The sequence below is a fragment of the Melospiza melodia genome, chromosome 3 (assembly GCF_035770615.1).
Source record: "Melospiza melodia melodia isolate bMelMel2 chromosome 3, bMelMel2.pri, whole genome shotgun sequence".
NCBI classification, from domain to species: Eukaryota; Metazoa; Chordata; class Aves; order Passeriformes; family Passerellidae; genus Melospiza; species Melospiza melodia.
In genome coordinates, this window is record NC_086196.1 from 32,598,330 (window position 1) to 32,620,072 (window position 21,743).

Below are 21,743 nucleotides of genomic sequence, written 5' to 3' on the forward strand. Positions count from 1 at the left end.
TGCCACTCTCTTCACAAGCTAATAAAGAAAAGCAACTTTAGGGACAAAAAGCATGTGTAAGTTTTAGTCATGAAGCTTTGTCCTTCAGCCATTCATGGGTATGTATATTAATTAATCTTTTCTTTTTAACAGTTGACTCAGAAGGAATCGTTAAAAACCTCACAGTGAGTAAATATTCTCACAACTTTTACTCATAGCTACTCTTAATAGGAATCTGAGGAAAAAACACAGTTTGTAAAAAAATGAGACTATGGTGCCAGTTTCAATAGTGTACTGACTCCACTCTACCTTGGGAGGCAGTTCTGGAAGTTGTTAAAAAATTATGCACAAAGGTTTGCCTTAGGGGATTTCTGTTCAGGGAAAATTGTTCTGTACTTCACTTAGAGAAGCGGCTGAGTTCAGGGACAGAAACTTGGGTATATCTTCATGACAGAAGAGAATACAGCACAGAGATGCTTTAGACAATAGGCATCTGTTAGCACTGGAACACAAGCGCTGCACTCAGGCTAGGCTAAAGTAACTTCCACGCAAGAGATTGTAGAGTACATTGGCACAAAGTGTGGCAGAGGCTGGAAATATAAGTAGGAGGGGGGGATTTTAGACACATTAATGCAGGACAGCACTGTAAGGGCTTTTAGATCTGATCCACAAGGAACATCTGATTTAAAAAGTCCCTGAAGCCTAGAAGAAACTAAGCAGGTATGAGAAAGAAACTTCATTCAATACTTGGCTGGTTCTTTCACACTTTCTCTAAGTGTCTGATTCTAGAAATTTTGGAGGTGTGATTTTAAACAGAGTGCTAGGCAAGATAGGCCTTTGGCACCAGGCAGTATGACTGTCTTAGGACCTTTTGACATATCACTGAAATAGTTGCAGTGCTTTTACATGTGCTGCACCACAACAGGGTCCTGTACTGGTAGTTCTGCTTGGAACTGAGCCATGCTGAATGGATCTAGCACTTGAGGGCAGGTCAAAGCTTGCCTGTCTCCCATGGGGGCACACTTTGACAGCTGAGTTCTGAAGAATACAAATAAAGAAGTGCAGAACAGAGTGCAAACCAAAGGAAGACAAAACCTATTTCTTTTACTAAAGGGTGATGTGACAGTGCATGGTGCTTTCCTCTTTCCTTATACTTTTTTAGACAGATAATTCAGTCTCTGTCACTTTTTTGTAGTGGTCAAGATATACATTAGTACATGTGGGATGAATGTGCTGGCCAAACTAAAAAAATTGTAGGACAGTTGTCTTTCTGTATTTCTTTCCTTTTACAATTTACACTGAGTTAAACATTTAAACTGCTTGCTCTCAGTGTGCTGTCATAAATTCCCCTTGTTTTCTTCATTGCCAGTTTGTTTTCTATTCTGTGGCTTGTCCTGTGCCAAGCAGTAGACAGGTGCTGTGGTACATTTATGAAAATGCTCTCAGTTTGTCAAAATCCCGGGCTCCCAAATGGGTATGTTTCCGACAAATCTCCACTAGAGGTCTCCCGTTAACCTGTTGTACTCGCGGGAGTAGGATCAGCGGCTGGGAATAGCTGAAGGAGCTTTCTCAGTGCTACATCCCCTCCTGTGTGATGCAGTCTGTCATATCAAAGAGCATTGGTATGAGGGGAATATTACAATCTGCATGTTGTCAACTTCAGCTGAAACTGCTGCTGCTAATAGTTACAGAGATGTGACATCTTGTGCCTTATGGGAATAGGCTGGTACCAGGATGTGCCCTCTTTTCTTTCCTCTTCATAAATGGTTGGTGTATTTTGTCCCTGTCAAGTTATTAGAATGAGAGGTTTTTGCAGATAAGGTAGTTGTGTGTTTTATATTTATTGCTAATGAATAGACATAAGTCATATGCTGATTTCCTCTATTTTTCCTTTAAATTAGACCTCTTCTTCCGAGATAGAAAACACTGAATCCTTATTTTTCGTGTTCCTGGATTCCTCTGTTCTTCTTTGATGACTGCTGAGGCACAGTTACTCCTATATCACATGTTAAAGTCTGTATCCTATGCAGAGTGTACAGTTTTAGTATTTAGAAGTGAAGATGTCAGAACAGGCTCCAAGCATGGTATAGTTTGCACAGCCTGTGTGGTAAAACAGGTCCACTTCTGTGGCCTATGCAGCTTCCCAGCCGCTCTTCCTTTAGCATTTTAGATATTCTGGGTTATCCCAGTGCTGGATTCCTGATCTGGAGCAACACTTCTGAAACTTTGCCATGATGCTTGCAGCCAGCTGGAATGGCTTCTAATGGCCATATATAGTTAAGTCTTTGCAGTATGTCATATGGTTATCATTAGGCTCACAATTCCAAGCTCTTCCATGGCATGCCTGCTAATGCAGCAGTTGTATGAACACATTAAATGTGGGTGTAAAAGTTAAGATCTTTAGCTAACAGCTGAGCAATGGACATTTACCTGTTCAGGCTTGCAGCTAAAACCCTAGACTGTGCTAAATTGTGTATGCTTGGCTTGCTTTGTTATTTATTGAATGGTAAAGTGACAGAAGGCAGCAGAAATAAACTGCCAGGGAACTTTCTCTTATGAAGTGTAATCTTACCAGTCAGATGCCAATTAGTACAGAAATATAGACTAAGCAGTTCTACTGAGTGTCTTTAAGCCTTAGATTTACTTTTACCACAGTATTTGTGGGCTTGATATACAAATTGTATGTAGTCTATTTCCAAAGAGTTCCAAAAGTGTCGCTTTTCCTTGCATTGCGTCTGGGGCCAAAGACGACATCTGCGAGTCATGCAAGAAGCTATCTATGACTAATGGGCTTTGTGCTTGCATTCCTATCACTAAGGATAATTTTGAATGATGGGTGGTTGTTCGAAACTGAGTGAAACTCGTGACTGGACTCCTTTCTCTTGCACAGTGCAGAAGATCCCCTCAGCACTTCAAGCCCTACCTGACCCGTGACTTGCCCAAACGATTCCACTATGCCAACAACATTCGTATTGATAAAGTTCATCTTTTGGTGGATCGACAGTGGCTGGCCGTGAGGTAACATGATCTGTGTGATTGTTACGCTGGTTTTTTCATCCCACTTTCATCCCTTTAATTTCCTTCACAGCTGCTTCATTTCCTGTTTTGCTTTAGACTTGTTACATTTCCATGTTTCATACAGTTAAAATCATACTATACATAAAAAGGAAACATGATTGTTTTGGTGAAACTAAATCGCTGTCCAGGACATACAAAAAGAAATGTGCACTGAAAAAAAAATCTTATAATCACCCTATTTTAAACTATGTTCACATGTTCTTGGGCCTCTGAAAACAGGATACATGCACCTGACAACTGTGCATTAATTTTTCCATGTGTCTTAGCAAAGGGTAGAGGAAAATAAGTGTTAGTCACCATGTCAGAGTATTCTGTTGTGTTGCTAATTCTATAACCCATCCCCACATTATCCACGTCTCTTCACCCTTCAGAATCTATGATGAAAATGCATTGTCTTGTAAGGCAAAATCATTTGCAGTCTTATTTATATTATTCCACAGAAGCTGACAGCAGTTCTCCCATTGTAAGCTTTCTGTTAAAATGCCAAAGAATATAACTAGGAATTCTTCCAAAATAGATTACACTTCTTCTGCAACCTGTAGGTAGGTAAAGGACTCAGTTCAAAAATGGCCACTTTGTCAACTTGCTTTGAAAATATTGTTTCACTGTACACTCATAGCCAGTTAGGATAATTTATTACTGTCCATAGCAATTTCTGTTAGAGGAGAAAGAGGTCTTCATAGAAATGAATGCTATGATGAGCCATAAATGCTACAATATGATGGCAGAGTCAGTTCTCAAGGAATGATGGAGTCTGTGAGCCACAATGACTGTTACTAAGTGCTTCTATTTGTGTCATTTTTATTTACACTCTGTGATGGTTTCTCCTAAGGGATAAAACTTACACATCTTGTGATGGAGGTAACCATGGCTATAACAACGAATTTAAAAGTATGGAGGTAAGATGATTTCTATTCTATTCTATTCTTGCACTTTCTTATGTACAAAATCATCATGTGCCAGGTATATCACCAGAATACAGAACAATGACAGTTTTTGCAGTGCGCTTTTTCTTTTCTGGCCACAAGACATGTAAATTGTAAACACATACTAGGTCCAAATATTTGTATTGCCTTTCATTGATGTGTATAAGGCCTGTTTCTTTGGGGTCCTGTAGTAAAAACAGTCTGGGCTTACCTTACCTGCTTGGAGACAGGTAGACTGCAGTAAACCAAGTGTACCATGTTTAGCTACTGAATTCTTTTTTTCTTTCATTCTTCCACTGAGGCAGTGACTAAAAAATCTCCATAGGCTCTGGGAGTTCATCTGAGCATCTAGAAGCCTGTATGCTCAAATAAACTAAATCTTATTGTCTCTCCTTATCTTACAAGAGTTAATCATAGATATACTGTGTATAATTAGATATACTATGTGTTAGTATAGCCTATGTTACAGTTTCATCTCATTTTCACTTCTGGTTACAGTGAAAATATTTTGAGGTCTTGAGCTTTTGGTGTTTCATGTACTTTCTGTGATGTGAACCTTTAGCTAAGGTCAAGCATGACACTGTAAATCCCATATTCTGTGCCTAAGAATCAGATCCTTCTGGATCTTTACAACTATGTTAAAACCAAATGTCAGTGATCAGAATTACGCTGAATGTTTGTACGGAAAGAAAAGGTAAATTCTGGTTACCATGGAAACCTTAATAATAGATAACCTTGCACAGGTGCCACAACTGATGCTTTTTTTTTTTTTAAGAAAGGAGGAATATTTCATCTTTCTATAATAACTTGAAAATTCCTTTTCTGTTATGGACACATAATATTATTTTAGAACAGATCATTGTCCTGTTAGTCCTGTTTCCCATATCTCCTGGCAGGCACCTCAGGAGGCTCACAAAGCACTAGAAAATCCCAAGAGTCTGTACATAGCATCATTATCAGTATTCTGCCACAAGGCTTGCAGGCTCCAGAAGGGCTGCCCAGCACTGCATTGCACCATTGGTGGTACAGATGCAGGTCTTTGCTGAGTTTGAAATGGGTCTCTGCAGTTCCCTGCTCCTTGGTTTAGTCATGGCCATAGACTCTTAAGTGACCCAAAGACTTCAGAGTGCAACAGGTATTAAAAAAACACCCCAAAACCAAATGAGATTCATTATATAGTTTGAAATGGGAATTTTTGCTTTGCATTTTTCTTCAAATTATGTGCAATGGCAGAAAATTGCCTTCCTTACCAGAATAATCCTGTACTTTTAACTTCTGTGACTGTGAAAAGACTATTTTTTTCCATTGTCCCAGTTTTCATAAAGTGCAACTGAATTGGTTTTGACTTTGCTCCTTTAGGTAACGTTTTTTTTTTGTTATTACTATTACACTCTAGGCTATATTCTTAGCATATGGTCCAAGCTTTAAAGAGAAAACAGAAGTGGATGCTTTTGAAAACATTGAGGTTTACAACCTTATGTGTGGTGAGTAGAAACAATCCAGTACTTTAGACTATAAAGTTCTAGTATTTCCAAATACCAGTGTTATAAGAGCTAAAAGAAGCATAGCTAAAAATTGAGTGAATTCATTCAAAACCAAAACACTGAAGCCATGCTCTTAGGCCTTCTTTACACTGATAAGAAATTGACTTCCAGAAGTTGCACTGCTTTGAAGGTTTTTTCTGATTGCAGAAGAATTCCACTAAAGAATCAGAGGGAACCACACCTGCCAAAGGGGTTTGCTGTCAAAGTAATGCCTGTGGAACTGTGGATAAGAATCTTGCAGAGATTATCTGCTCTTGCTCATAACTTAGGGTGAACCATTGTAGTCCCAGCAGTGCACAATTAAGAAGCATGAGCCTCAGAAAATATGGATTAAAGCATCACACAAAAATACAATAGTTTACTAGGTTTCACAATGTGATGCACTTGCAATAACATTTATACTTTGCATTAAACTGTCTAATCTTGTCAATCTTGTGATAATGTATAAAACTGTACCAACAGTACTCAAATTTATAGTTACTAAATCTTGATGCTGTGGAAGATAGCAAAGAACCTTCAGACCTAGAAAACTGCAAGTTGGTGGGAGTAGTTACTGTAATAGTTTAAATAATGGAATAAGCTATTTCTTCTACTTTTAAAAATCACTAGGAGATTAGTAGATTTGGACAGATAATAACTTCTTAAAATACTGTTTTAGTCTTAAAATATGTTTACAAATTTCAAATGTTTCAACAGATTTGCTGCGTATAGCACCAGCAGAAAACAATGGAACACATGGCAGCTTGAATCACCTCTTAAAGAAACCCTTTTACAATCCTTCACATCCAGAGGAAGTCTCATCTCCCTTTTCATGTCCAGTTTCCAGTCTGATTTCTACAGATGACCTGGGATGCAACTGCACACAAGTAAATAGGGGTTTTCTGGCATCTTTTAATCATCTTTGTCAAGTGTGTTCTACTTTCTTCATTTTTTTTCTAAAAAATTGATTCATTTTGAACAATTCTCTGACTTTTTACAGATACCCGTTGGGTCAATAGAAGAGCTAAACGAGAGGTTAAATCTCACCACAGAAGAAAGTGAGTAGCAGAAAATGAAAAGAGCAGCAGTATTTTAAAATCCACACTTGGTGTATATTTCATGTCACTGGTTTCAGTGGGAATTTTTGCAACATTAATTACAATTGAAAGTGAAGTAGGAAAATCAGGTCAGAAGCATCTTTTTTTTTTTTTTAATTTTTCCTTTTCGTGTCTTAAAAAAATGCTAAGGGACTCTGTTATAGCAACATGTATGTATAGGAATAGGATCTGAACCTCATTAAAATTTTGGAGAAAATTATAAAGATTTCAATGGTCTTGAAGAAAATGTGAGCACTGTCAGGCTATGTGACACAATTCTTATTCCTTACCCTGTATCCATAACTTTATCTTTCTTTGATCAAAAATTCCCATAGATACTTCTTTCTACCTTTTTTATGGGGTTTCTGGAAATTTTGGGAAGCATTGTAATGCCTCCTAGTCAAATAAGATGTAAATTTTACTCCACTGGCAAGATAAATTCAAAATACTTGCATTGGTATGAAGCTTCAAAGAAACAAGAGTTTTCAAGTCTGATATATTTTATTGACTTTTGTACATTAAACATAATATAAAAACTATTTTCTACATTTTTATTCTACTTATAAGCCTAAAGAACCATGACTAGGTTTACTGTTGGATCTATTTGCATTTGCTAAAGTTTTAGTTAACAATTTTTGTCTGTTCTCTTAACCCCTTGTGCCATCCAAAATGTTATAGAAGAATAAATCAATAATTATTATTTAAATTTTAGTAAAGAAGGCAAACTCATCTCATTTGCCATATGGGAGACCCAGAGTTCTTCAGAAGGAAAAGGACTACTGCCTCCTTTCCCATCATCAGTATGTGAGTGGATACAGCTACGATCTCCGGATGCCACTGTGGACTGCCTACACTGTGAATAAGCCTGTAGGTTATCAAATACCTCTACTACTCTTAAATATGGGATCTAATGGGTTAAAAACGTGGTCCATTTGTCAGGAACCCAGTTTAATGGCTGGTGGATGTCATGTGACTAAGGCACTTGTGTCAGAAAAAATGTCTTTGATATTATTTAACTTTTAGCTATCTTAAAATAAAGTTTTGAGAAATGGGAATGACCGTTTGTTAGGGACACAAAAGATACAGGAGCTGCTGATGACCTGGTTCTATTAAGCCTGTCCTGTAAAAGGGATATGCTGTCAAGACAATTCTCCATCTCTTCTGTCAGTTCCTGTGGAAAGCAGGATTGGCTGTGATTTCCCAAATCAGAAGTTTTAAGCTTTCCGATGAGTACCATGACCTTTTTCCTATTAAATATCCTCTATGCAACTCTACAAGACAGTTTGCAGTAGTGCATATGTGTTCTTTGCTCTCTGTTACGTGATACGATTTCTGAAAAATGTGATTATAGTTGAATGAACCTCTGAGTGTTCAAGGGTATGCGGATCCAGAATAAATTGTTTGAGTTTTCAGGGTCGGTAAACTAATGGACATTCATGGGCTTACTTGCCCTCATAATTTGACCCTTTTTCTAAGTTGCCTTGAGGAAGTAGTTTCTATATTGAATCTTCTGCCTGAAGAGGACTGTTATTGATGTCTATGTGATTTCTTATTTCAGCAGTACAAATATGAAGAAATTATTTTAATCAAATGTATGCTGCTAAAATGATAGTATTTCAGAAAGTGTCACTACATGCTTTTTACTGATTCTTCTGTCTTGGGTGAAGTATCATGAATCCAATCCTAAGAAGGCTAAAAGTCATTTAAACAAACGTCCATTTCAACAAGAACTGTTTATACTTCATATTTGAAGATCTGCCCCTAAACCTTTCAATGAAAGTGCATTACTCAATTGAAAACTAGTAAATTGTGGACATATTTTTTGTCTGATTTTGCTTTAAAAAGATTGAAAAGTCCCATCAGAGCTGCAGTCTTCTAAATATTGAGCTTTAAAAAAGCTCAAAAACCCAAATAACTTTCCAGATGTTTTCCTTTTTTTGAAAAACAATTTCTCAGTTAGCAAAGAATCATAGAAGTTTAAAGGGTTGAAATGGACCTTAATTTAATTCCAATCCAGCCCTGCCATGGACAGGGATATCTCCCACTAGACCAGATTGCTCAAGGCCTTATCCAATCTGGCTTTGAACAGTGCCAGGGTTGGGACATCCGCAACCTCCCCTGGCAACTTGTTCCAGTGTCTCACAACCCTTATGTGAAAAAAATTCTTCCCAATATCTAACCTAAATTTCCCCTCTTTCAATTTGTACCCATTGCTCCTTGTCTTATCAGTACAGTTCTTGACCAAGGGTCCCTCTCTGGCTTTCCTGTAGGTCCCCTTCAGACACTGGAAGTGTATAAAGAAAGTTACTGCTCAACTTAACGTGTAAACTAAGAGAAATACATATTTTGCAGGAGGATGTTATAGCAGTTTATGCAACATTGTGGGAAGCAGTGAATGAGGAATGAGACTGAAGTATTGGAGGATATAGGTCACAGCAGAATCCAGTGCAGTCATGTATGTTTTCTGTAGGAAGAATAGGAAATCATAAATTCCATCTGTAATAGTGTCAGAGGCACAACAGTGAAAGGCTCTGAGTGTAAGAGCTCATACACTGACTGACCTTGCACAGTAAGCTGACATTATGATTTTTTATTACATGTGCTAATCAAGAGGAATAGGCTTTGTAATTTATAACAACTGTTATAAAGGAAGGACAGAGGGATAGAGCTAATGCCTTTGATGGTAAGGTTTGGCTGCAATACTTGGGAATGACAGAAAGTTGCCCTTTCTGCAGAATTTTTATTGCACCCTGGGTTAATTATGTTTGGATGCAGGCTGTGCAATGCTTTACACAATTTGTAGGTTGGGGTATATATCATTATTAGGTAGCTATAAAGAAGTGCTTAAATATTAAACTAGGTAATGCAGGCTGGGCTTTTGTGTGATTTGGGAGTTTTGAAACTGGTTGAATAACATACACTTGCAGATCTTAAATAAAAGATGTTAGCATTTTGATTACTTATTATTCTCAGGAATAAGGAAATTTAAGATTGAAGGGCATTAGTTTTCTCAAGGCTTTATACTCATCTTCCAGAGAGGAAGGCACATTTTCTTGCAAAAAGACAAACACACCTGAAGGGAGCTGCATTTGACATAGGAGACCACAACAGATGCTCAAATTCTGTTATGTAATGCAAATAATTCTTGCTTCTTGACATTAATTACTGGCTCATCAAAAAGTAATAAATAGCATCAAAAAGGGATAATTCATGATGTGATAGCCACAGCCAATTTTTAGTTTTAACTGCTTTCTTCAGGAGACATTATGGTTCTTTGACCTGAAATAGAAAGAGCCAAATTGGTAATGAATGATTTTTGTTTTTTGCTTGTTTGGTTAGGTTTTTTTGACGCATGATCTCCTCAGGAGTCCAAGGAAGACTGTTGTCTTTTATATTTCATTCCATGTGGTATATATGTTTTCCATTAATATGCAACCTGACCGTAACATGGCATCTACTTGAATTCTGATAGAAGTAACTAAAGAAATTAAATCAAGGAGTAAAAAGAGGCACAAGAAGAAGAACATTACAGATCTTTTTTTTTTTTTGCTTAGTTTTAATTGATCAAAACAAACAATGTACTGAAAATTAAATTAGACATTAATCTTCTATTTATAAAGTTACAATGAAAAATATATTCCAGTCTTACCAAAATGAAAATAAGTTACAGGTAATGGAGGATGAAAAAAAGAGTTAAATGCAAAAAACAATATTCAGATGATCTAATGTTATTGTAAAATTATGAAAAAGTGTGTAGAAAAGGTTATAGGGAAAAAAAAAAGTGAAGGTTATAGAAAGAATTATAGTCATCAGAATTACTTTTGGCCAGATCTTAGCATGTTAGCATATTCTAGTGAGTTACTAAAGCCAGTAAAATGTTCCAAATTTACTGTGGATTTCTTTATCTGTAACTCTTCAGCAGCACAAATTCTTATGGAGACTGCATCCTCAGATGCCAAGATGAGGTGATAGTGTCATTTTTATCTACTAGCTGCTTTCCAGGAGGATGTGACATCCAGTTTGTGTTTCCAGAAATATGTAAAAGTGACGAATGAGTCAAACGTGAAATCTGTTTTTGCCTAAGGTGTAACCTTATTTTGCTCCTACAGTTTTACACGGGGCATACGGATTTCCCTGAATTACCTAAAAACAGGAGTAGAAGAAAAACACTACCCAGAAAACATTAGTGTCCATTACTTGCATTGACCTGATTCACTATGAAAATAGGAGAAGATTCAATGAAGTCCATTCTAGAAAGTAAAACCATACAAAGCATTGGCTTAGCCACAGCCGTGGGTGTAAGATTTTTTTTTCCTTTTCACAGGAAAACACATCTCCTCTTCCTCCCACTGTTTCAGACTGTCTGCGGCCTGATGTTAGAATCCCTGCTGCTTGGAGCCAAAATTGTTCTGACTACCCAGAAGGGCTGACCTTGACCCACAGTTTCCTCTATCCTCCCAGTGAGCATGGTTCTTTTTATAGAGACCTTAGAAAGTCTTAATCAGCTGGATGTGGGTTTATGTATAAACATATACCCAAACACCAAAACAAACTTCTTTGGATCAGCATGTTGGGCAGAAAAAGGTTTCCAGTGTTTGCAGACTGACCAAAAGTAGGGCAGCTGCTACTTGTATCTAAATATTTTTGGTTTAGAATATTTAAGGTTTTTTTTTTAAAACATGGAACAACTTAAATGTGATGAAAACTGGTTGGAATGATGTAAAGGGTTGGAAGGAAAGGCTGTCCCTCTTCCTCTGCATAAATATTCGTTTCCTATTTTCAAATTTGGTAATTATTATTTATTGAGTAGATTTCTTGAACAAATTTGGAGATATGTTTGCAATAGGATCATACACTAATGCTCAAATATAACATGTAATTGAACTACATGTACCTACAATTTATAGTGACATATGAATCAATTGGTCTTTGTATGGTATTCCATTCACTTACATTTTTGTCTTTTTATATAGACTACAGTTCATCTGATCTTGAACAGTATGATGCCTTACTCACCAGCAATATTGTTCCCATGTACAAAGCTTTCAAAGGTAGGTTGCAAAATTTTGATTAATTATGATTAATTTTCTAAAATTATTGTTTTTGATTTGATAAAGCTATCACAAAATTTTAAAACATTAAAGCCTGCTGTATATCCAGATATTGTGAAAATATCCTTAAAACATTTTAAGAGTAGATGTTTTAAAATTTATAGCACAATTATATGGGAGTTTTTTTCTTTTTGTAGTCTTACCTGATTTCTGCTTATTTCTGCTTACCTGTTTGCTTTTGAGTTTGCTCTTCATCTCCTCTGTGCTATTCTAACAGGAAATGTTAGCTATGAAACTCTCATAAAAATATCCCTTGGGAAAATGCTCAAGGTGAATGTAAATGGCAATTCTTTTTTTCAAAATCTGAAGAGAAAACCCCAACAATATTAATCTTGCAACACTATTTCTATAATAGATGTTTTTATTATGCAATAATAAGACGTCTTCCCATCCAGCCTGACTCACATTTGTTTGTAATCATTGATAAGAAATTTTCTATAACTGCTTATGATCCTGTTTTATTCTTAGGCCTAGGCTAATTTTCTTAGAAAATGCATAAAAAGAGGAATTGTGTAAGGAAAAAGTTGGAAAAAACCCGATTATGTAAATACCTTTCTAATACATTCAGACCTCAATTATTCGTTCACTCATTAAAAACCAGAGATCCAGAAGACCTAAGTGTTTTTAATCTTCCAAATAAATCATAGACTCTGAAAAATCTAATTTTTCAAGGAAAACAACAAGAAGGTTCTATAGACCATAAGCAACAGCTAAATCAATAGGAGATTCCCTCAATGCCCCAAACCTGACAGGTTTTTTTTGCCATGCCAGTTGTAAATATTTGAATAATGTCACTATTTTATATCCTATGAATTGCATTTTCTTGATTGGTGTCTGTGAAATAAGCCAAATTGTCTAGTCATGAGTTCTAGACAGTTAAACTAACACTCAGGTGGTGAGTATTCCTCTCACAAAACCATTATGTCAGTTCCTACTATTTGTAACACTGATCAGGCACATCAGCCAGAAATTAGTGACCTCTCAGCTGTAGGTTTGTAGCTTCAGCTTTGGATCAAATCAAAGAGAGATACACTTTAGATACACTCCAGTAGTGCTTACCTTGCTATTGACTATAGCAGCATTTACAGCACCTCTTTCAATGGCAAGTGGGAGTATGTCCCTTCTGATTAAATCCTAATTTTGTGTAACAAAGAGTTTAGTTCTGAACTTTTAAAAATTAATCTTCAGTGAAAACACAAATACACTATTTTTCTTCAGTGGTGAAATTACTTTAAATTGATATTAATTTTGCTTTTATTTTTTTTAATGACAGACATATGGGACTATTTCCATAATGTGCTTCTTCAGAAATATGCTAGAGAAAGAAATGGGGTAAACGTTATCAGTGGACCAGTGTTTGATTACAATTATGATGGCCATTTTGATAGCCCTGATGAAATTGAGCAGTAAGTACATGGAAAAGCCAGAAGTCAAGCTCTATATGATTTCAACTGTGTTTCCACACAAAAACCACCTATTATTTAAAAAGACTAAGAAACAAGTGTCATGGAGAATGCAGTATTCTCTTTATGCTACATCCACTATTACTCAAACAAGAGGAAGTGCTCTTGCAAACAAATACAGTCCCATGGAAGTTGAAGTAAAGAGTAAAAAGCTGTGCAGTTACATGTGTATCTCTGTATACATGCACAGGTACAGAGTAGTAATTAGTCTGGTTGGTTTCCAAGATGATGCCTAGATTTTAGATTTTGGGCCTCTGCATCAGAAATGCTGGGAGAATATGACTTTTAAACAGGCAGAAGACATGCTTAAGCATGATTTTCTCACTTTGATGTTGTGCTCACTCACCTGTTTGTTGTTTCTTCCTATTGTCTCAAACTGATGTATTTCATCAAAGGTCAGATTTGTGTGTTTGCCTTCACTGAATCACATAACTGGAAATGCAAAATGTAACATTCCTGAGAGGTAACTTTGCATAACTATGGCTTACACAGCTTACTGCAACATCTGACATGTTTACACATAAATTATAAAGACCAATTATTAATGTCAGTGAATAAGGATACAAGGAAATAAAAACAGAATTATGAAAACTTAGATTAGGGAAAATACCTTCTGAGACTAAGAGCATTTATGGAGTAGAAAGGTGCTGGGAAGTCAGTACAGCTGAATCTATCACTGGAGATGTTTTACTCAGGCTAGACTTGACCACATCTGATATGAATGGTTTGAGAATGGGAAAATCAGCCTGCCACGTAGTAGGAGGGTGGAAGGGAGGAGGGACTACAACTTCCTTCCAAACATAATGCTGAAATACCCAGCTGACCACATAATGCTGCCTCCAGTTTGGAATAAGCATGCTTTAGTCAGTGTGGTTAGGCAGTCATACAAAGAAATATAATAATTTCAGTGATAGGGTTTTGTTCAACAAAAAAGCCTGGGAAACATTCAGCTCTTTATACAGAAGAGTGACCATGTTTGCAGAATAGTCACAAAAGAGCAGCAAAGGCATGTTCAACCGAGTATCCTAAGCTGACTTCTACAGCACACAGCCACAAATCACTGTTCTGGCATTTCTCAATGGCAAGGAGTCAGAAGTTGATTTTCTCGTCGCTCTCCTCTGATTCACATGGTTGAAATTCTTCATATAATGAAGGGCAAATATGATGCTCTATTGTGACTCTTCCAGATGTAGAGATCTCTGGCTCTGGAAAAATAGAGTATTGACCACATTAAACAGTCCTAGTTCAGTGGGACTGCTTGTAGCACACAAAGTAATCCATGTATGTTTGGATGTTCATAAAATAAATGGCGAGGTTGTGTATCCCATCAGGTATTTTTTTCAATTACAAAAGAAATTTAAGTCATATAGTATTGAAAGATATATATTGAGATAAATTCTATAAATTTCGAATTGTATCAGTGGTGTTAACACTTGATATCTCAAGAAATGCCTTACCTAATATTTGTTTTGTAGGTATGTAAGCAATACAAAAATCCCCATCCCAACCCATTACTATGTGATTCTGACAAGCTGCAACAACACATCCTATACTCCACTGAACTGTTCAGGGTCCTTGGATGCTTTGTCTTTTATCATTCCTCATCGACCTGACAACTCTGAAAGCTGTGCTGTAAGTACAGTTCTATGTTCCTGTGTGCCGACAAACTTTGGGAACTGATTCCCATTGGAATTTAGTCATCCAGAGAACCTTTATCAGTCTGTGGAATTAGCTCATTCCCCATGAGCTGGGAGTGAGCTGACAGTTAAAGCAATCACCAGAAGAGCAAGGAGCTCCAGGAGAGGTAGCTGGAAATGAATGAGCTGATAGGAAGCAAGGAAGAAGAAAGGGAGGTAAGATAAGAAGACTGGGAAATGCTGTCACCTGAGAAGGGCTGAGAACAGCAGCACAGGCAACAGGGAGATGAGATATCTTTATGGAAGACTGCAGGATAAACTTACTTTAGAGGTATCAGAAGACTTTGAGTGTTATTCCCTTCAGTTAATAGAAAATTCCTTCAGTTTCTTATTCCACCTCTATGAGAAATCCAGGCATTTGGATGAATGGTTCTGCAGTTAAAATTCATACTTGAATTAAATGAAATCTCTGCTTACTGCTAACAGTGTGAATCTTATGCCTTGTAGGAAACAAAATACATTATCTGAGTGTAATATGTATTGCTGAGGCAGCTGAGTGCCTGTTCCACAAACTCTGGGTTGCAGAAGGTTCCTAAACTCAGTATTTATATATAATATATAATATCTATTTCTATTTCTATAAATATAAATATAAAATATAAATATGAATTGCACAAGTACAGCTGCACAGACTTGAACTGATCTTCACACAAAGTTTTTAGCTGATTTATAACTTTGAACTCAAAACTCCAGACAGATGCAAGCTTGCTGTACTTGGAAACAACTTCTGTGTCTCCCCATTTGTAGTGTGGATAATCCACAACTTCCCAGTGAGATCTTTTTAGAAGTTGAGGGTTGAGTAATTATTAGAATGAATTAGTCATTATAATTTAAAGATTGACTATAATTTCTAAAGTTTCTAAAACCCCAAATCTCATTTTATATTCATCGTGTTTGGTAGTAACATAAATTTAATGAATCATTTGCCTCAGAAGCAGATATTGTTAATGAAAAAGCAAATTACCAGCTCTTTGCAAAACAGTCCTTGCAGTGAAAGAACAGAAAAGAACATTTTGGATTGATTACTGGTTGCATTTCCATTGTATTCCCCATCTAACTAGCAACAATTCTTGCTGTCCAGCAATCAAGACTGAGCTGCTGTAAGGACTTTTTGTGAGTTGTCAGGTGCCTGTTGCTTGACTGGCCTGAGCAGTGCAGCTAATTTGTGCTGTAACTAAAACTGTCCTTAGGTGTGTGTTTGAAATGTGGCTCGTGCATTTTGTACTTTAAAGTCACAATTGCCATGTCAGCATAATTCTTCTTGTCTGTCACTGTGGAAGGGGAGAGGTGGGTAGAAGAGACATCTGCTTGATTCTGTTTAAATGAGATCCCTAAAAGCAAGGCTGTAAAGATGCCTTGGAAAGCCTGAAAGAAGTTTTACCAAGTGGAGGCTTTTAGTCTGTCAGACCAGGTCAAACACTGGCAATTGCCTAACACTGCCACCAAACAACAGAGGGCCTTTTATGTGTCTGAACATTGTTCTTGCTTGTTTTGACAGGAAAATAAGACACTTTCCGAATGGGTAGAAGAAAGAGTTCAGGCTCATTCTGCACGTGTTCGGGATGTGGAGTTGCTATCTGGGCTTGACTTTTACCAGGAAAGAAATGAATCTGTCTCTGAGATCTTGAGGCTAAAGACATTTTTGCCAATATTTGAGACTGAAAGTATCTGATGATCTTTGGAAAAGGTGTCAGTGCTTGGAAGAAAGAAAATTTCAGTGATTTCACTTATTTCCTTGTTTAAGTATGTGGGAGTATTTTTCAAATTTGTGTTTTCCAGTCAAGTGTTCTGTGCCAATGAAATTTGAATAAAAATGATACATAAAATTTTCTAAAGAGAATTAAATCATCATTGTTGAGCCAGGCTTTCAATATACAGTAAATATTTTTATTATGTAAAAACTAATATATTATATTACTCTAAAATACATGAAATATTAGATGTGATATTATATATGTAATAGTAGTAATGATTGAAAAAATGCAAAAGGAACATATTTTATACTACAGAGACATCAGAACTGTAAATTGTATATAAAATATTTCTACAATGGAGTTGAAAAATAAAACATTTTGAGAGAAGTGTCTGTTTTTCCCTTGTGTTTATCAAAGGTAATGGTTCTCTAACACAAGCACATCCTGAAATATTCTGAATTTCTCTTTCTCACCTATTAATTCCTATGGAAACATATTCTGACTCACAAAAAGTTTGTACACAGTGCAAGTGATCATCACCGTGTTTTCCACTTGTGTTAATTAATTATGCTAGTAACAAGTAAAGTGAATGAGGTACATTCTCGTACCCTTCAGAAATCTTAAAACATTCTGAACGTGAAGAGGTAAAAGAAATTCTCTACACAGAAGAATTTTGTCTTGATATTTACCTGTATTTGCAATGGTTTCCAAATGCCTGGTGATAACAAAATGTTTGTGTCTATTTTTAAATAGTTACACTTGAGATTAGAGCGTAAAATTAGTAATAACATCCAAAACAGATAGAGACTTTGTAGACAGATACTTTGTAACACTGTGCTGTACACAAATAATTGCTGAGGAAAGGTAAGTAGGACAAGACAATGGAAATTTCCAGATTATGCTAATAAAAAAATGTCACCTATAATAGAGTGTGAGTGAACTACTCCACTACAAATATTGCTAAGCACATTTATGAAAAACAGCAGAAAATGGATCATTTGATTTATAGGCACAGCAGGGGCATTTTAAAGAAACATGTTAAAGTGTGTTTCAATCTATAAAACTAACTCTGGACTGAAGGAGCTATGTCTGCTTAAAGAATTAAACTTTAAACTCCCAAACTTTTCAGCACAAAGAATCCAAACCCACCACAGGACACTACATTTTCCAAAGTTCTCAAGATGATCAGGGTATGCCCACACACCAGACAGAGTTTAGCAATATTGATCTTAAAATCTTGATGTGAGACCAAGCTGAACATAAAGATTTTTATCTCAGTGAAACCATTACACCATCATGGAGTTGCAGTTCACCACTCTACAACGTTTTGACATCTTAAGTCTGCTCACCTAAATCAGAGACTTCTGCTAAACTGCCCCAATTAAGAACATGACTGTTTTTTTACTTTGCGGTAAATCAGACCCTAACTCAAGTAAAAAAATCTACACTCAGAGTAGAAGAGTGGGACAAAAGAATAGTGACTAAATGTATAAAATAGATATGGGTTATTTTACTCTGAAATGCTGAGAAATTCAAAAGTTAAAGTAACAACAAATAGTAACCACAAAATAAACACATAATATTTAATTTAAAAACATAATCCTTCTTTGTTAATCATTCTGCTTTGTCCTGAGATTTAGGAAATTATGCTGTTTCTGGATATTTCAGATGTCTGTTTCCTAGGGGATGTGAGTATTGCTTTCCCAAATTGGTAAACCTTTGTTTCTGTGTTTTTCAACCAGTTCTGAAACTCCCAAATCTGCAGTGGAATAACCACAAATTAATCTGCTGACTGCAAAAGCAGATGTGGCCAAGTCTCAGCTCTTTGAGCCACCTTCCATGTGACAATTAAAAATGTAAATTCTGTAAAACATTACTTTCCATAGACCATTATTTAAGCGAAGAAAACTGAGTGCTCCTGTAGACATTGAAGATCTGAACTCTGAAGAACCTTGCTGCTTCCTTCTCTTATGCTTGGGTCCTTTTAAGTTTTAGAGTATTAGAACCAAATCTCTAAGCAAATATAGAAACTTGGCACTACCTATATCTGGTCTTTTCTCTGTAGCAAGGCTGAGTAATAATGAAAGAAACTAGGCAAGGGAAACAGCCTACCCTGCCCCAGAAAAGGCAGAGCAAGGAAAAGCTTAATTGATGTTTTTTTTTAGTAAGTGCTACTGTTTCCCTGACACCACACCCTGGCTCTGTGAGACTGTCACCATATAAAACAAACCTTTTTTGTTCACTTAATATTTATTATAGACACCACTGACATTTTGTCAGTACCTCCCTGAAGTAGTTTCAAAGCTGAGTGCAGACATTGAAGTAGCACAGAATACCCTTTACCTTGGACATCCTCCCTTAAGTATCAATGGATACATATTGAAAGGGCTGTTTTAAAAAATTACCTCCTACAATGTTTGTCCACAGGATGATGGGATTTTCCATTTGCAATTGTTTGTAAGCACAGATTTTTTTCTGTCCTGACTGTGCAGTGAGGGAGTTACTACCTCTGGGTGAAAGGCTGTCAATAGGAAGGCAAGCAAATCTATCATGCCTCTGGATCGAAAGTCTTGAGAAAAGTGGAGGCTCAGTAGCGTCCTCTTAGAGCAGCACTTGCCTGTCCCACCACGATTTCCCTGGGGAGGGAGAAGTGAACACTACTGGCATGACTTTCCTTAACATAGTCTGAAAGCGTCAGGAAATACAAATCCTTCCCAGACCCTGAAGCATGAAACAAAGAATGGGAGTACCTCTAAAGGATGAAAAGTGCTGGGTGGAATTCAAGTTGGTATGGTCAGGGTCCAGGACTTTGGACAGCTTTGGGTTTGACATAAATCAGACTTAAAGCAGAAGTGCCAAGGACATCAATTGCTTTATTGTACACTAAGGAGACTTGGCAACTGATGTGTCCCATAAACCAACCTGCCCACTGTCCAGGAAGATCAGCCTTCTTTGCCTGTAATGGTTGGGAGCTGGAAGGAGAGTGAGTGGTTCCTGAGACTGTCTGCAAAGAAGTGCATTTCTCCTGGTCTTACCCTATGTGAGAGAAGCACGGAGGAGGAACAGTACTTTGGCTTTCCAGAGGCTTTCCAAGGAAAGATGAAATTGCAGAGCTTTGTTTGGTGTCTAGCTTGCCTCTTATCAGTGAGTCAGATTGCTGCCTAACAGATGGAACAGCTCCCTAAAGGGATGTGTGGTTTTGCACAAGATGAAGGACTTTACAGAGTGGTGTTACAAGCCAAGAGGCAGGGCACTAGTGGAGGCAGTATAGACCTCTAGTGCCTGCGCAGCAATGGCAACACCTCAAAGGTCCAATGCTAAGGTTTTTGCTTTTTCAGAATGCTGTTTGAAGCATTTTATATATTGCTCTGATTTTTTTGTTAGTGGCAGAATACAAACCTGTTATTCTGTAGGCAGCATTAAAGTTTTCTTGTAGTCCTGCAGTTCAGATTTGTCAGATTTTTTGTATGAGCCGCTTAACACTCATCAGCACAGATGAAAACTGTGTCAGTCAACTGTAAGCATAAAGACTCAATTTGATCAACCAAAGAAAATTCTATAACAACTATGGGAACTAACAATCTTTCTGTCCTTCTCTTCATATCACATACAGGTCATAACAGAGAATTCTCTCTCAAATCTCAGAAGTAACCAGCTCTCCCAGGTAAGAAGAAGGATTTACAGGGAATTGCTGAGAAAAAGTATTTTGAAAAAGAAAGCTCTGTTTGATTTTTAGGCAATCTAGTCAATGTAATTTCCTTCTATTCAGCTGTGTTGGTTTGGACTTTTTCCTCGTTCCTATTTGTTGTCAGGGGAAAAGCTGATGGAATTGATTCTAGCTACCAAAACTACATCTGTGCATACCATTTCTATAATCTCTAGAATATCCAAAAGATATCCCCATCAGCCAAGAATGCAAAATATGATTTGGAAATGATGGTAAGTTTTAATTTCTCATTATTAATTTCTCCTTCACTTTAGGCAGAAGGATGCCTTTTCTGCATCTGTGAACACATTTTTATGAAGTAGAACATTCCAAGAGTTTGTTACCCTCCTTTCCACTCTGCCCCGAGGGGCATTGTCTGCTTCTTTTCATCTCACTAGTTAATATTCTTTTTAATTTTTTGTTCAGGTTACAGATGCTGGATATCTCCCTAGCACCATTAAGCATTACAAATGAATCTTCAGTTACAAAGAGGAGAAAGTTCAGAAAACCAAAAGCACTGTCTGAATGCAGGAAAAAACCAGAATATTGAAATTTTTGTTCCTTTGTGTTTTTAAAAGCTTAACTGCAGACCCATGGGAAAGGTGAGTTCAGGCTGTTACTTACTCTAATTCTTTCCACAGAATGAGAAATCTTGTCTCATTTCCTTTACTCAGTTATGAGTTAGATCACATTTTATGTGGTATGCAATTCAACCTTATGAGTAGTACAAGGTTTTGGAAACAGTTTAGCTACATAGGCTGAGGAAACACATGATACAAGTTCATATTTGTTCCACTAAATTTTTATTGTTTCCGAAAATTTTATTCTGTGAACATTTCCAGCAATTTTCAGGTGCTGTTCAGTGTATCAAACTTGTTCTTGATGGTGGTTTGGCAGCAAATAATTCCCTGCAATCTTGACTCCTAAGGGTAGTGTCAGACAGAGTGACAGCAAACAGGATGCTGTCTGATGGGAAGGGCGATGGCAGGGAGGCAAGTTTCTAAAAGGATCAGTAATGTTTCCTTAGGAAAATATGGGCTGTGGTGGGCACAAGGACTGGTCAGTAACTTCACTTTGTAGTTGACCTACAACATTGGGTAGAAGAAGAAACCACCCCTCCTGAGGTTTTTTGTGTGGCGAGTTATTGCCTGTGTCTAATGTCTGACATCTTTCCCATGGTTCCTGCTCATCATTTTTCTTGCTCTAATGTGTGTCTTTATTGTACATTAAGGAGTCTCATCCCAGCCCCAGTTGTGTTTCTCCCCATCACCTGTGTCTCAGTGTGATCTTTGTCTCATCCAGCTGTCGGCACTTGCAAGGAAAGAGTCTCAGCTCCTTTCTCCAACTTGGCCCATAGCATATGGCTCATGCGCCAACCATGCAAACCAACTTCCTAAACCAATAATTTGGAATAAAGCCAGTATGAGAACTAATTTCATGCTCAGTCTTTGGGACTGTGACCACTGCCA

The 21,743-nt window shown here is 37.0% G+C and overlaps 1 protein-coding gene and 1 long non-coding RNA gene across 2 annotated transcripts in view; one reads left to right on the forward strand and one right to left on the reverse strand.

The window, feature by feature from the left end:
- Window positions 1–16,955, forward strand: part of ENPP3 (ectonucleotide pyrophosphatase/phosphodiesterase 3) — a 35,537-nt gene extending 18,582 nt beyond the window's left edge. The window contains exons 14-25 of the mRNA XM_063151194.1: window positions 133–164; window positions 2,870–2,997; window positions 3,890–3,956; window positions 5,380–5,467; window positions 6,224–6,393; window positions 6,507–6,564; window positions 7,316–7,470; window positions 10,928–11,063; window positions 11,577–11,654; window positions 12,988–13,120; window positions 14,653–14,809; window positions 16,373–16,955. Coding sequence (XP_063007264.1) covers window positions 133–164; window positions 2,870–2,997; window positions 3,890–3,956; window positions 5,380–5,467; window positions 6,224–6,393; window positions 6,507–6,564; window positions 7,316–7,470; window positions 10,928–11,063; window positions 11,577–11,654; window positions 12,988–13,120; window positions 14,653–14,809; window positions 16,373–16,546 — 1,376 coding nt within the window. The 3' untranslated portion in view covers window positions 16,547–16,955. The remainder of the gene's footprint in view (window positions 1–132; window positions 165–2,869; window positions 2,998–3,889; window positions 3,957–5,379; window positions 5,468–6,223; window positions 6,394–6,506; window positions 6,565–7,315; window positions 7,471–10,927; window positions 11,064–11,576; window positions 11,655–12,987; window positions 13,121–14,652; window positions 14,810–16,372) is intronic.
- Window positions 14,128–20,079, reverse strand: LOC134415624 (uncharacterized). The gene is made up of 2 exons (XR_010027100.1): window positions 19,968–20,079; window positions 14,128–14,382 (listed from the first exon to the last, which is right to left on the reverse strand). It is a non-coding gene; the product is annotated as an uncharacterized LOC134415624 (long non-coding RNA).
- Between the last annotated feature and the right edge of the window lie 1,664 nt (window positions 20,080–21,743).